The sequence below is a fragment of the Nerophis ophidion genome, linkage group LG16 (assembly GCF_033978795.1).
Source record: "Nerophis ophidion isolate RoL-2023_Sa linkage group LG16, RoL_Noph_v1.0, whole genome shotgun sequence".
Classification (NCBI taxonomy): Eukaryota; Metazoa; Chordata; class Actinopteri; order Syngnathiformes; family Syngnathidae; genus Nerophis; species Nerophis ophidion.
The window spans coordinates 50,595,064-50,612,084 of NC_084626.1; the positions used below are offsets into that span (position 1 = coordinate 50,595,064).

At 37.0% G+C, this 17,021-nt stretch overlaps 1 protein-coding gene across 7 annotated transcripts in view; it reads left to right on the forward strand.

Annotated features, from left to right (window-relative positions):
• LOC133535523 (plasma membrane calcium-transporting ATPase 1-like) overlaps nt 1–17,021 on the forward strand; it is a 255,985-nt gene that overhangs the window by 224,747 nt on the left and 14,217 nt on the right. For 3 of the 7 annotated variants that reach the window (XM_061875426.1, XM_061875425.1, XM_061875428.1), the window contains one exon: nt 7,565–15,747. The exons of 1 other annotated variant lie outside the window; for it this stretch is intronic. In XM_061875426.1, coding sequence (XP_061731410.1) covers nt 7,565–7,765 — 201 coding nt within the window. In that variant the 3' untranslated portion in view covers nt 7,766–15,747. Of the gene's footprint in view, nt 1–2,615; nt 2,800–7,564; nt 15,748–17,021 lie in introns of those variants that run through there. 3 more of the 7 variants (XM_061875427.1, XM_061875429.1, XM_061875430.1) reach the window with 2 other exon arrangements.

Sequence of the window (17,021 nt, forward strand, 5' to 3'; positions counted from 1 at the left end):
GTCCTCCTCTTCCTGTCCTCCTATTCCTGTCCCTCCTCTTCCTGTCCTCTTCTTCCTGTCCTCCTCCTCCTGCCCTCCTCTTCCTGTCCTCCAATTCCTGTCCTCCTCCTCTTCCTGTCCTCCTCTTCCTGTCCTCCTCCTCCTGTCCTGCAGGCCAGCGTGCTACACTGTGAGCTATAATTGTTACACTCTTATCACTCAGTCCCTCCAACTGCTGCTTGGAGGCTCTTCCATGTTCCTGTCTCACTCTCATCTCATCTCACCTTCTTCTCCTCCATGTCCCTGTCTCACTCTCATCTCATCTCACCTTCTTCTCCTCCATGTCCCTGTCTCACTCTCACATCACCTTCTTCTCCTCCATGTCCCTGTCTCACTCTCATCTCATCTCACCTTCTTCTCCTCCATGTCCCTGTCTCACTCTCATCTCATCTCACCTTCTTCTCCTCCATGTCCTTGTCTCACTCTCACATCACCTTCTTCTCCTCCATGTCCCTGTCTCACTCTCATCTCATCTCACCTTCTTCTCCTCCATGTCCCTGTCTCACTCTCATCTCATCTCACCTTCTTCTCCTCCATGTCCCTGTCTCACTCTCATCTCACCTTCTTCTCCCCCATGTCCCTGTCTCACTCTCATCTCATCTCACCTTCTTCTCCTCCATGTCCTTGTCTCACTCTCACATCACCTTCTTCTCCTCCATGTCCCTGTCTCACTCTCATCTCATCTCACCTTCTTCTCCTCCATGTCCCTGTCTCACTCTCATCTCATCTCACCTTCTTCTCCTCCATGTCCTTGTCTCACTCTCACCTCACCTTCTTCTCCTCCATGTCCCCGTCTCACTCTCACATCACCTTCTTCTCCTCCATGTCCCCGTCTCACTCTCACATCACCTTCTTCTCATCCATGTCCCCGTCTCACTCTCACATCACCTTCTTCTCATCCATGTCCCCGTCTCACTCTCACATCACCTTCTTCTCCTCCATGTCCCCGTCTCACTCTCACATCAACTTCTTCTCCTCCATGTCCCCGTCTCACTCTCACATCACCTTCTTCTCCTCCATGTCCCCGTCTCACTCTCACATCAACTTCTTCTCCTCCATGTCCCCGTCTCACTCTCACATCACCTTCTTCTCCCCCATGTCCGTCTCACTCTCACCTCACCTTCTTCCCCCCCATGTCCCTGTCTCACCTCACCTCACCTTCTTCTCCTCCATGTCCCCGTCTCACTTTCACCTCACCTTCTTCTCCTCTATGTCCCTGTCTCACTCTCATCTCACCTCACCTTCTTCTCCTCCATGTCCCTGTCTCACTCTCACATCACCTTCTTCTCCTCTATGTCCCTGTCTCACTCTCATCTCACCTCACCTTCTTCACCTCCATGTCCCTGTCTCACTCTCACATCACCTTCTTCTCCTCCATGTCCCTGTCTCACTCTCATCTCACCTTCTTCTCCTCCATGTCCCCGTCTCACTTTCACCTCACCTTCTTCTCCTCTATGTCCCTGTCTCACTCTCATCTCACCTTCTTCCCCCCCATGTCCCTGTCTCACCTCACCTTCTTCTCCCCCATGTCCCTGTCTCACTCTCACCTCACCTTCTTCTCCCCCATATCCCTGTCTCACTCTCACCTCACCTTCTTCTCCTCCATGTCCCCGTCTCACTTTCACCTCACCTTCTTCTCCTCTATGTCCCTGTCTCACTCTCATCTCACCTCACCTTCTTCTCCTCCATGTCCCTGTCTCACTCTCACCTCACCTTCTTCTCCTCCATGTCCCTGTCTCACTCTCACCTCACCTTCTTCTCCTCCATGTCCCTGTCTCACTCTCAGTTCACCTCACCTTCTTCTCCTCCATGTCCCTGTCTCACTCTCATCTCACCTCACCTCACCTTCTTCTCCTCCATGTCCCTGTCTCACTCTCATCTCACCTCACCTTCTTCTCCTCCATGTCCCTGTCTCACTCTCACATCACCTTCTTCTCCTTCATGTCCCTGTCTCACTCTCATCTCATCTCACCTTCTTCTCCTCCATGTCCCTGTCTCACTCTCATTTCACCTCACCTTCTTCTCCTCCATGTCCCTGTCTCACTCTCATCTCACCTCACCTTACCTTCTTCTCCTAAATAAACCCGCCTCACTCTCACCTCACCTTCTTGTACATCATTTCACTCTTAGCCACCTCATTTCCTCCCTCCTAACCACCTTATCTCCTCCCTCCTAACCACATCATCTCCTCCCTCCTAAACACTTTGTGTCAACAGGTTTATACCGGTGTAAACAGGTTAATACAGGAGTAAACAGGTTAATAGAGGTGTAAACAGGTTAATACAGGTGTAAACAGGTTAATAGAGGTGTAAACAGGTTAATAGAGGTGTAAACAGGTGTAAACAGGTTAATACCGCTGTAAACAGGTTAATACAGGTGTAAACAGGTTAATACAGGTGTAAACAGGTTAATACAGGTGTGTAAAGGTGTAGAGGGAAGTTGCTGTGATTGTTGGCCAATCAGCATCCAGGCAGCAGCAGGATGGTGTTTCTTCTCTGGCCAGCCTCTCTAAGCTCTCTCCAACTAACCCCTTGCTTCCTCCCTTGCTTCCTTGCTTCCTTCCTCCCTCCCTCCAGATGGATGTGGTCTATACCTTCCAGACGGGCCAGGCGGCAGTGCCCGGTGCCCTGCGGCGCCAGCCCTCTGTGGTCAGCCAGCACAATGACGCTACCGCCAAAACTCTCTCTAGCCCCACCCACCTGGGCCTTAGCTCCTCCTCCTCTCTCACCGGGGCCGCCGCTTCCTCCTCGGCTGCAGGCAGTGAGTCTGGTGGCCAGCTAACCTCCTTTTACTTCTCTTTCTCTACGCATGGAGGCTGCACTCAATCACGCTTCTTATCAGATCCTTTTTGGAATTATCATTATCCTCATTTCATTATTATTATTATTACTTTTCTAGTATTGTTATTATTATATCTGTATTATTATTATTATCCTCATCAGCACATCATTAGGATTATTATCATTATTGTTATTACTATTATTATCATCATCTTATTATTATTACTATTATTTGTATTCTTATAATATCGTTATTATTATTATTGTCATGTTATTATTATTATTATTATCATTATTGTTATTATTATTATGATCATCATATTATTATCAATATTATTATTACTATTATTATTATCATTAGTATTTTTATTGTTAGATTTATTATTATTATCATTATTATTATTGTTACAAGTAGGCTGCACTCAATCATGCTTGTCTTTGTATCAGCAGTTTTATTACTATCATTATTTTTTATTATTTTCATTATTATTACAAATAAGCTGCACTGTCATGCTTGTCTTTGTATCATCATTATTATTGCCATCATATCATTATTATTAATATTAACAAATCATTATTATTGTTATCGTGTATGTATTATTATTATAATTATTGTTATTATTATGTTTGCTATCATCACTATTATTATCAATATTATCATATCGTCATCATTATTATTATCATCATTAGTAGTATTATTACCATTATTATCATTATTATTGTAATATCATAATCATCATCATTGTTATTATTATTATTACCATTATTATTACTATCATCATATCATTATGATTATCATTATCGTTAGTGTCATATCATTATTTTTATCATCATTATTATTATCATTATCATATCATTATTATTATTACCATTATTATTATCATCATATCAATATTATTATCATTATAATTATTGGTATCATTATTTTTATCATCGTTATTGTTATTATATCATTAGGATTATTATTATTACTATTATTATTATCATCATATCAATATTATTATTATCATAATTATCATTATCATATCATTATTATTATTACCATTATTATTATCATCATATCAATATTATTATTATCATTATAATTATTAGTATCATTATATCATTTCGATTATAATCATTATCATTAGTGTCATTATTTTTACCATCGTTAGTATTATCATTATATCATTAGGATTATTATTATTACCATTGTTATTATCATCATATCAATATAATATTATCATTATAATTATTAGTATCATTATTTGTATTAACATATCATTATAATCATTATTATTATTAGTATTATCATGTAACTATTACTATTAATATTATATTATTATTTTTACTATCATTATTATCATCATATCATTATTATTATGATCATTATTTTTATTAACATATCAGTATTATTATCATAGTTATTATTATTATTATCATGTCATTATTATTTGTACTTTAACTTTATTATTATTAATATTATCATATTATTATTACTATTATTATTATTATTACCATTATTATTATCATCATATTATTATTGTCATTATAATTATTATTATTAACATATTATTATTTATCATATCATTATTATTATCCACCCATCTTTTTTTTACCACTTGTATTATCATTATAATTTGTATTATCATTGTTAATATTAACATATCATTATTATTATCACATCATTATTATTATTATCCATCCATCTTTTTTTACCACTTGTATTATCATTATCATTATTATTATCATTGTTAGTATTAACATATCATTATTATTATTATCCATCCATCTTTTTTTTTACTGCTAGTATTATTATTATTATTGTTAGTATCATTGTTACTATTATTGCAAATAGGCTGCACTCGGTTTTGCTTGTCTCTGCTGCCAACATGCATGCACGTTTACAACACAGACACTATTATTATTATTATATCTTTTTGTATCATTTCTATTATTATTATTATTATAATATCATTATTGTTATTATTATCATAAATAGGCTGCACTCTGTCATGCTTGTGTTTGCTGCCAACATGCATGCACAATCAAACGAGCTAATTAGCTTAGCTTAGCCAGCAGGTGTGAGTGCTAGATCTCATGCTTTTATGTCTTTTTTCTCATTCTTATAGTTTCATTTGGACTTGAACATGATCTGATCATGCAACCAACATAATATTACCACATCTACAGTATTCCACAAAATCATTTCAAAATGAAATACTGTGTTTGCTCGTCGTTTCAAAGCAAGTTTTCCATCAATTAGTATCAAAATAGTCTTGGCACCAAGCGCTCAGACTGCATGTGTCCAAGCAAAGTCTGTGAGCATTACTGAGGGCTTCTGATCAGTGGGATGAGAAGAACAACGATCTGATGACGGAGAACACATAAACCAAAACACGCTTTCTATAGAAACGACGTGTGGAAAGTATGATGACATTTTGAAGTAGATACAGTTAATAATGGGAGAGTCCAGTTTGCAGTGCATGTAGTTACATCACTGCATGTAGTTACATCACTGCATGTAGTTACATCACTGCATGTAGTTACATCATGTCCACACTGCATGTAGTTACATCATGGGGAGGAGATGTCACTGACCAACTTACGAGCTTTTATTTTGAAAATCAACTTTTACCTTGGAAATCAACTTTTACCTTAAAAATAATTTTGTGTCTTGAAAATCAACATTTATCTTGAAAATATTATTTTGTCTTGTAAATAATTATTTTCCTTGAAAATCAATTTTTGTCTTGAAAATATTTTTTTTCTTAAAAATCAACTTTTAACCTGAAAATATTTTTTTTCTTGAAAATCTTTTTTTTCCTTAAAAATCATTTTTCGTCTTGAAAATCTTTTTTGGTTTTCGAGAATCAACTTTTACCTTGAAAATCAATCATTACCTTGATAATCATTTTTTGTCTTGAAAATCAATTTTTTTTCCTTGAAAATCAATTTTTGTACCTTGAAAATCATTTTTTGTCTTAAAAATCAACTTTTAAAGTTACCTTGAAAATCTTTTTTTGTCTTGAAAATCTTTTTTTTCCTTGAAAATCTTTTTTTGTCTTGAAAATCTTTTTTTTCCTTGAAAATCATTTTTTGTCTTGGAAGTCAACTTTTACATTGAAAATCAACTTTTACCTTAAAAAAAATGTTTTTGTCTTGAAAATCAAACTTTACCTTGAAAATAATGTTTTGTCTTGAAAATCTTTTTTTTCCTTAAAAATAATTTTTTGTCTTGAAAATATTGTTTTTCCTTAAATATTTTTTTGTTTCGAGAATCAACCTTTAACTTGAAAATCAATCATTACCTTGATAATAATTTTTTGTCTTGAAAATCTATTTTTTTGCCTTGAACATCAATTTTTGTACCTTGAAAGTCTTTTTTTGTCTTAAAAATTAACTTCTAAAGTTACCTTGAAAATCTTTTTTTGTCTTGAAAATCTATTTTTTTTCCTTGAAAAACATTTTTTGTCTTAAAAATCAACTTTTAAAGTTACCTTGAAAATCTTTTTTTGTCTTGAAAATCATTTTTTTCCTTGAAAATCTTTTTTTGTCTTGTAAGTCAACTTTTACATTGAAAATCAACTTTTACCTTAAAAATAATTTTTTTGTCTTGAAAATATTTTTTTTCTTAAAAATCAACTTTTACCCTGAAAATATTTTTTTGTCTTGAAAATCAACTTTTACCTTGAAAATAATTTTTTGAAAATGTTTTTTTCCTTAAAAATATTTTTTTTTCTTGAAAATATTTTTTTTCCTTAAATATTTTTTTGTTTCGAGAATCAACTTTTACCTTGAAAATCAACCATTTCCTTGATAATCATTTTTTGTCTTGAAAATCAAATTTTTTTCCTTGAAAAACATTTTTTGTCTTAAAAATCAACTTTTAAAGTTACCTTGAAAATCTTTTTTTGTCTTGAAAATCATTTTTTTTCCTTGAAAATCTTTTTTTGTCTTCTAAGTCAACTTTTACATTGAAAATCAACTTTTACCTTCAAAAAAATTTTTTCCCTTGAAAATATTTTTTTTCCCTTGAAAATATTTTTTTCTTAAAAATAAACTTTTACCCTGAAAATATGTTTTGGTCTTGAAAATCAACTTTTACCTTGAAAATAATTTTTTGAAAATGTTTTTTTCCTTAAAAATAATTTTTTGTCTTGAAAATATTTTTTTTCCTTAAAGATTTTTTTGTTTCGAAAATCAACTTTTACCTTGAAAATCAACCATTTCCTTGATAATCATTTTTTGTCTTGAAAATCATTTTGTTTTCCTTGAAAATAATTGTTTGTCTTAAAAATCAACTTTTAAAGTTACCTTGAAAATCATTTTTTGTCTTGAAAGTCAACTTTTACATTGAAAATCAACTTTTACCTTAAAAATATTTTTTGGGTCTTGAAAATCAACTTTTACCTTGAAAATCATTGTTTGTTAATATAAAGCCAATATTAAAATTTTTGTGGTCCCCTTTATGTAGAAAAGTACCAAAAAGTATCAAAATAATTTTGGTACCGGTACCAAAATATTGGTATCGGGAGAACATTACAAGGAAAGCTGAAAATCAACATTTCAGCTCTTTTAAAATTAAAATCCTTCGTAGAGATGCTGATGTTGTTGTTGTTGTAGCGCCACCAGCAGGACTTGTTGCACGTCCACATTGTCGTGACCTTGTACTCGTGACCTCTGTTGCTTCACAGTAGCCGTCGCCCCCGACCTCGGACCACAAAGTGCGCCCTACTAACGTGTGTTTCCCCCCCCCCTTGCAGATTAAGGTGGTCAACGCCTTCCGCAGCTCGCTGTACGAGGGTCTGCAGAGTCCCGAGTCCCGCAGCTCCATCCACAACTTCATGGCCCATCCCGAGTTCGTGCCCCTGTCGGAGGAGGAGGCCCGCATCCCCGCCATCCAGGAGACCGGAGACGGGATCCAAGACCCCGCCAGCGCCTCCTCCGGGGCGGGGGAGGCGTGAGCGCCCCGTCGGAGCTCCGCCTCCTCCCCTGCCTCCATTCGTCCCCTTGCCGCCTTGTCTTTGTCGTACGGACCGCCGCCTCCTCCTCCCTGCCTGTGAGTCCTCGCCGCCGTGGCGCACACGCGGCAGCAGAGGGCGCCACTTCTCTCTTCTTCTTTTTTTTTTTTTTTTACAAGCAGAGTTTGCAGCCGCATGTCGCCTTCGCTACTTGCTTCCTCGGGGAAATGGACCTGGACTCGCTTGTGGTGTACATACGCTCCCCCCGCCCCTCAGGTCACATGACCAACCCTGACGCCGCCAGGTCACGTGACCAAACATCCTGACGCCGCCGGGTCACGTGACCAAACATCCTAACGCCGCCAGGTCACGTGACCAAACATCCTGACGCCGCCGGGTCACGTGACCAAACATCATGACGCCGCCAGGTCACGTGACCAAACATCCTGACGCCGCCGGGTCACGTGACCAAACATCCTGACGCCGCCGGGTCACGTGACCAAACATCATGACGCCGCCTGGTCACGTGACCAAACATCCTGACGCCGCCGGGTCACGTGACCAAACATCCTGACGCCACCAGGTCACGTGACCAAACATCCTGACGCCGCCTGGTCACGTGACCAAACATCCTGACGCCGCCAGGTCACGTGACCAAACATCCTGACGCCGCCAGGTCACGTGACCAAACATCCTGACGCCGCCAGGTCACGTGACCAAACATCCCGACGCCGCCAGGTCACGTGACCAAACATCCTGACGCCGCCAGGTCACGTGACCAAACATCCTGACGCCGCCAGGTCACGTGACCAAACATCCCGACGCCGCCAGGTCACGTGACCAAACATCCTGACGCCGCCAGGTCACGTGACCAAACATCCTGACGCCGCCAGGTCACGTGACCAAACATCCTGACGCCGCCTGGTCACGTGACCAAACGTCATCTTCTTTCAAATCCAAACACTTTTTTGTATCCCTTAAGGAATGTCGCGTGCTTCTCCAATGTTTGACTTTAAAGGACAACTTCCTGTTTCACTTCCTGTCGTCATCTGCCGGGAACCTTTGCTCCCAAAATAGCCAACAGGCTTCTCAACACGTCGCCTCGCACGCCCTTCCTGTCTGCCGGACGCCACTTCCTGTCGCTACTCATCCGGCATCGTGACGTCCACGCCTGTCGCTTTAAGAGAAGAAACACCCGATTGGCTGGTTCCAAAAACACTAGCGTACATACAGCATAAGCCACACCCACTACATTTTTGAAGAAAACAAATGTTTCCACATATAAGTCGCAGATTTCAATGTTTATTTACACCCCTTAACGGTGTCCGTAGCAGGGCAGTAAAACGGCCGATCGAACAAAACAGAAGTCGACTCCACGCTGACGAAACTGAAACAATACAAAAAGAATGCCGCCGTAAGTTAAATAATGCTAACACTCAGCAACGATGCTAGCTCGATTAGCACGTGTGCGTGAAAACACTCCTGAGGAGGTTTTCATGAGTAAGAATTGTTTTGGTTATATTGTAAAACTTACAGACGTTGCGAGAGGACGAAACAATGCTTCTACTTCCAGTTTGAAGCTATGAAACGGAAGCAAAGTCATCCACAAGATGGCGCCGCAGCCCAAAAATAAAACACCTTTGCAGCATCTCTTTTTTTTTTAGATTTATTGGCAGCGAAGAAAAATCCATAAATTAGCCGCACCGTTTTATAAGGCAGAGGGCTCAAAGCGTGGGAGGAAAAAAAGTAATGGATGGTCGTCATGTAGTCATTTCCTTTTAGAGACTTTCTGCTATGGAACCAGTGCAGTGTCAATACAGCTAGCGAGTGGGCCAGTCGTTTGATTCATTCCATTCATTTGAGTTGTTTGATTCGTTTTATTCATTTGATACGTTTGATTAATTTGAGTCGTCTGATTTATTTGAATTGTTCCATTAGTTTTATTCATTCGATACGTTTGATTCATTTCAGTCATATGACTTCATTTAGTTTGTTAGATTCCTTTGAGTCGTTACATTCATCCGATTACGACTCATTCATCCGATTAATTTTTCATTTGATATCTTTAATTCATTAGAGTCGTTTGTTTCTTTTGATTTGTTATATTTGTTATATTCATTAGGTTTGGTTGATTACTTTGCGTAGTTTGATTCCCTTGAGTCGTTTGAGTCATTCGATTCATTTGAGTGGTTTAATTCAATTGATTGATTCAATTTGTTTTAGTCATTTGATACGTTGGATTCATTTGACTCGTTTGATTCGTGTGATTTGTTTTATTCATTAGCTTAGGTTGATTTCTTTGAGTCATTTGATTCGTTCGATTAGTTCTATTCATTAGATTTAGAGCCGCGACCCCAAAAGGGACATGTGGTTGTGGTAGGAAATTAATGGATGGATGGATGAATGGTTGATTCCTTTGATTCGTTTAATTCATTTAGTTAGTTTGATTCCTTTGAGTCGTTTGATTCATTCGCTTAATTTGATTTGTTTGATTCGTCCGATTTGTTTTATTCATTACATTTGGAGCCGCGACCCCAAAAGGGACATGTGGTAGAAAATGGATGGATGGATGAATGGTTGATTAATTTGATGCATTTGATTCGTTTAATTCATTTAGTTAGTTTGATTCCTTTGAGTCGTTTGATTCATTCACATGATTTGATTTGTTTTATTCATTAGATTTGGAGCCGCGACCCCAAAAGGGACATGTGGTAGAAAATGTATGGATGGATGAATGGTTGATTGATTTGATTCCTTTGATTCGTTTAATTCATTTAGTTAGTTTGATTCCTTTGAGTCGTTTGATTCATTCAATTAATTTGATTTGTTTGATTCGTTCGATTTGTTTTATTCATTAGATTTGGAGCCGCGACCCCAAAAGGGACATGTGGTAGAAAATGTATGGATGGATGGAGGGATGAATGGTTGATTCATTTGATTCCTTTGATTCGTTTAATTCATTTAGTTAGTTTGATTCCTTTGAGTCGTTTGATTCATTCGCTTACTTTGATTTGTTTGATTCGTTCGATTTGTTTTATTCATTAAATTTGGAGCCGCGACCCCAAAAGGGACATGTGGTAGAAAATGGATGGATGGATGGATGGATGAATGGTTGATTCATTTGATTCGTTTAATTCATTTAGTTCGTTTGATTCCTTTGAGTCGTTTGATTCATTCGATTAATTTGATTTGTTTGATTCGTTCGATTTGTTTTATTCATTAGATTTGGAGCCGCAACCCCTAAAGGGACATGTGGTAGAAAATGGATGGATGCATGAATGGTTGATTCATTTGATTCCTTTGATTCATTTCATTCATTTAGTTTGTTTGATTCCTATGAGTCGTTTGATTCATTCGATTCATTTCATTTGTTTGATTCGTTCGATTTGTTTTATTCATTGGGTACGTTTGATTAATTTGAGTCGTTTGAGTCATTTGATTCGTTTCATTCATTCGATTTGGTGCCACGACCCTAAAAGGTACAAGCCATAGGAAATGGATGGATAGTTGATTCATTTGAGTCATTTGATTCCTTTTGATTCGTTTTATTCATTAGGTGTGGTTGATTCATTTGAGTCGTTCGATTCATTTAATTGGTTTGATTCCTTTGAGTGTGTGCCGCACACTCACCGAGTCAGTGAAGTTGGGGGTGAACTTTGACCCCCGGCAGACAGGAAGCTGACGTCGGTGACACAGGTGGTTTTGTTCGGTCTTCGGTCGCCTCGCCGGTGAACCCGGTCAGGACTTCCTGTGGCCACAGGAAGTCCTCCTGCCATAATCGGTGCGAAAGCCAGCTTTTTCTAGCCAACTCAGAGCCATATCCCCCGCCATGTTGCTTTGGAAGCCCCGCCCCCTGGCGAGGTCCAGGACCACGTTTACATGAAGCGTCAGGCCTTCGCTCGCCCTCTCTCTTTCTCTCTCATCAGTTTCAGTCTTTTGCTCATTTTTTACGACTCCTCCCTCTTTTTATAGTCGCCACTTTTTAATCTTTTGGAGAAAACGCCACGCGTCGGCGAGCGTTTTGGCGAACGACACCAATCCAGCGTCTTTTTTTCACTCTCTGTAAATAGAATGTCGCCATGGTTACCTGACGTTAGGGCTCACAGAACTGCACAGGTTTACTTCCTGGCGAGGCCCCGCCCCCTTCACGCACCTGGAGCAGGAAGTGTCCGTCTGGCTCCCACTTCCTGTTCCCGGGACGCCGCATGAGTCTCGCTGAACCGGGCCCAGGACTCCGGGCAGCATTGGGAGGGGGCGTGGCCTGTGACATCACGCCTTCTTCCTGTGCACGTGTAAATAGGAGGGCGGCCAGATCATCGCCTCGCTTCCACCAGACCGCCGTCCTGGTCTCGCCGTCCTGGTCTCGGACCGGTCGCCCTCCGGTCCGTCTTGATGCACCTCACCGGACACGGACTGACTTCCGGGTCCCAGAACATTCCCTTCTTGTGTCCTTTTTACGGAGGAAGTCCCGCCGTTTGACTTCCTGCCTCCTCGGGGCAGCTTCCTGTCTCTGGGTCTTGTTTGGCGAGACCGAGGGAAGACCAGCGGACCGACTCCCAGTCCCTTTATACGCCGACTTGCTATCCAAATATTGCCCTGGACTACAGTGGAACCTCCGACACACACACACACACACACACACACGCACACACACACACCTTCATTCACCTTTTCTATGCTTAGCAACACACTACTAGAGGTCAAAGGTCACCACCCAATCAAGTCTTCGGTTTTTGTTTGTGCTGACCTGACTCAATGTTTCGTTTATTTGATTCGAGTGAATCATTTGATTCGATTGATTCATTTCATTTTTTCAATTCATATGAGTCGTTTGAATCATCTGATGCAATTGATACATTTGACTCATTTAATTCATTTAAATAGTTTGAGTCATTTCATTCGTTTGAGTCATTTGATTCAAAAATTCCATCTGATTCATTTAGTCTGTTTGAGTTTTTTGATTCAATTGATTCGTTTGATTCATTTAAGTCGTTTGATTCATTTCATTCGTCTGAATCATTTGATTCGATTGATTCCGTTGAGTAATTTGATTCGATTGATTCATTTGTTTCATTTAATCCGTTTGATTAAATGAAACATTCGATTCATTTTAGTTGTTTTATTTGTTTGAATCATTTGATTCGATTGATTCAGTTGAGTAATTTGATTCAATTGATTCATTTGATTCAATTGATTCATTTGTTTCATTTAATCCGTTTGATTTGTCTGATTCATTCGATTCATTTTAGTCGTTTTATTTGTTTGAATCATTTGATTCGATTGATTCAGTTGAGTAATTTGATTCGATTGATTAATTTGTGTTATTTGATTCGATTGATTCATTTGATTCAATTGATTCATTTGTTTCATTTAATCCGTTTGATTTGTCTGATTCATTCGATTCATTTTAGCCGTTTTATTTGTTTGAATCATTTGATTCGATTGATTCAGTTAAGTCATTTGATTCTATTGATTCATATGATTCGATTGAGTCATATGATTTGAATGATTCATTTGAGTCGTTTGATTCATTTGAGTCCTTTAAATCAGTGGTTTTGTTTGATTCATTTGAGTCATTTGATTCGATTGATTTTTTTAGTCCTTTGATTTATTTGATTCGATTGAATCATGTGATCATTTGAGTCTTTTCAATCATTGAATTTGTTGGATTAATTTGAGTCACTTGATTCATTCGAATTGTTTGATTCGTTCCATACATTAAACGTGTTTGGTTCCTTTGAGTAGTTTGATTCATTTGATCATTTGATTCGATTGATTCAATTGATTCATTTGATTCGTTTGCTTGATTTTAGTCATGTGATTAATTTGATGTGTTTGATTAATTTGTTTCGTTTGATTCATTTGATTATTTTGTTGTGCTGCTGTCAAAGAGGTCTGGCGTGCACATTTTAATTATGTCTACTTTTTTTTCTACTTATTATTCTTTATTCCTTTTTCTGTATGGCTAAAAAGCTCTTGTGCTACAATTTGAAAAATAATAATAATCTTTCCAATTATTGAAGTCAAACATTGTGACAACTTCAGGTAATGTTTACTGTGAAAAGGCAACAAAAGACACCATTGAAATTAAATTTATATATATATATATATATATATATCTACACAAATAGACTATTAGGCCAAAGAAAAAGATGCTCAATTTCAGATTGTAGACATTTGGGGGTTCCACTGTAGTGTTGTTTGTTATAACATGAATATATGTTATAAAAAAGTATATGTTATAATATGAAAATATTTATGTTACAGCATGAATATGTTATAAAATAAATATATGTTATAATATGAATATATTTATGTTATAATATGAATATTTTACGTCTTAATATGAATATATTTATGTTACAATCTGAATATATTTTTGTTATAATATGAGTATATTTATCCTACAATATGAATGTAATTGTTTTAATGTGAATATAATTTATAATATGAATATATTTATGTTATAATATGAATATATATGTTATAATAGGAATATATGTTTTAATATGAATATATTTATGTCATAGTATGAATATATTTATGTTATAATATGAATATATATATTTTAATAGGAATATATGTTATAATATGAATATATCTTACATATAAATATATTTATGTTATAATATGAATATATTTATGTTATAGTATGAATATATTTATGTTATAATATGAATATATCTTATATGAATATATTTATGTTATAATATGAATATTTTACGTCTTAATATGAATATATTTATGTTACAATCTGAATATATTTATGTTATAGTATGAAAATATATTTGTTATAATATGAATATATATGCTTTAATAGGAATATATGTTATAATATGAATATATCTTACTATATGAATATATGTATGTTATAATATGAATATATTTATGTTATAATATGAATATATCTTATAATATGAATATATTTATGTTATAATATGAATATTTTACGTTTTAATATGAATATATTTGTTACAATCTGAATATATTTATGTTATAATATGAATATATCTTACAATATGAATATATTTATGTTATAATATGAATATTTTACGTCTTAATATGAATATATTTATGTTACAATCTGAATATATTTATGTTATAATATGAATATATGTATGTTATAGTATGAATATATTTATGTTATAATATGAATTTATCTTACAATATGAATATATTTATGTTATAGTATGAATATATTTATGTTATAATATGAATATTTTACGTCTTAATATGAATAGATTTATGTTACAATCTGAATATATTTATGTTATAATATGAATATATATGTTTTAATAGGACTATATGTTATAATATGAATATATCTGACAATATGAATATATTTATGTTATAGTATGGATATATTTGTTATAACATGAATATACATTGTAATATGAATATGTTTATGTTGAAATCTGAATCTGGTGGAGGAGTTGAGGGCCCAAAAGAGCGTTGTTTCCTGTGCTTGTTATGAACACATGAATGCGTGTTATTTTTGTAAGACATAACCATCTTTGTGGCATGCATGACATTCTGTATATCCAAGACTTGCTGGTTCCAAAGCAATATTTGTCCAATCTGCTGCGTCGCCTCCAGCCTCTCCGGGAAAAGAGGAAAGAAAAGAAAAAAAAAAAAGTGCATTTGGACAAAAAAAACTAGGTGTTGAGTGTCCGTGTTCAATGTGGTGTTCTGCATGTTTTCCCCGGGAATGGAACTTTCCCAAACCTTGACTTCTTCTTCCTGCCAGGACCTTTTCAAAGCGACGGACCACTGCCATCCCCTCCATCGCTCATTGTCCGCCAATCACCCGTGTCTCCGCCTCTCCATCCCGGCCGCCGTGCGCGAGGAGAACTTTTACGGAAAGTCGTTCACGTTCAAAGTCCAGTCGTTCGCTTTAGGAGACAACTCGGCTGTCTGAGAGGATGAATAACAGCAAGGATGAGCACTGAAAACTCTTAATCATCATTAAAATGTTTGCCAAATTACTTTTTATTGTTGTTTTTCTGCAGTCGCTATGGAAAACATGTTTTTGGGATGTCTTTTACCTAGATTTTACCTTTATTTATATAGCACAGGGGTGCCCATTACGTCGATCGCGAGCTACCAGTCGACCGCGGGGGGTGTGTCAGTCGATCTCCAGCCAGGCTTTTAAAAAAAATAGACCTAAAAATGAGTGATCATCAATCTTCACCAAGACGTCACTTAAATGACATTCACGGTACCGGAGGGTCTTGTGAGATGACGCTGGCTGCTGCAAGATCATTATTATGAAAATATGACCGAGAGGAAGGCCAGAAACACTTTTTATTTCAACAGACTCTCGCGCCGTACCTTCCGTCAAAACTCTAAAGGCCGACTGCACATTTCCTATCTTCACAATAAAAGCCCTGCTTCATGCTGCCTGCGCTAACTAAATACAGAGTCTCGGAAAACTGGCGTGCACAAGCGATCCCTCAGAAAGCTGGCGTGCACATCACTTGTGCACGCCAGCTTTCCGAGACTCTTATTTTGTTAGCGCAGGCAGCATGAAGCAGGGCTTTTATTGTGAAGATAGGAAATGTGCAGTCGGCCTTTAGAGTTTTGACGGAAGGGACGGCGCGAGAGTCTGTTGAAATAAAAAGTGTTTCTGGCCTTCCTCTCTGTCATTTTTTCCTAATAATGAACTGGCAGCAGCCAGCGTCATCTCACAAGACCCTCGGGTGCCGTGAATGTCAATCAAGCAAGCTACGGAATTTGCCGCCAATGTTTTTCTTGTAAAGTGTATGGAAGCTGGATGAATTAGATGCCAAAAACCAACCACTTTCATGTGGTATTGTACAGAAAGGACAACTTTTTTTCTCCTCCATTTGAAAATGTGGGCGTTATCATCATTACTGTCTGATTCCAATCAATGCAAGTCATCAGAATCAGGTAATACACCAACTTATATTCTTGTCTTTGTGAAAGAAAGACATCTATATGTGTTACACATGCTTGTATTATCATTAAACACATTTAACTTGTTTACAAAAATGTCTCTTTCATAAATAAATAAATATAAATGATATATATAAATGAGGTAGATCCCCTCGAGTTGGTCAATTGAAAAGCAGCTCGCCTGCAGAAAAAGTGTGGGCACCCCTGATTTAGCACATTTAAACAACAATAACGTTTCCAAAGTGCTGTTAAAAACAATATTAAAAAAACAATATTATGCTCCACCAATGACTGAATAAAAACAAAAACTAAATAGATATTTATTATCTCACAGATCATAAAT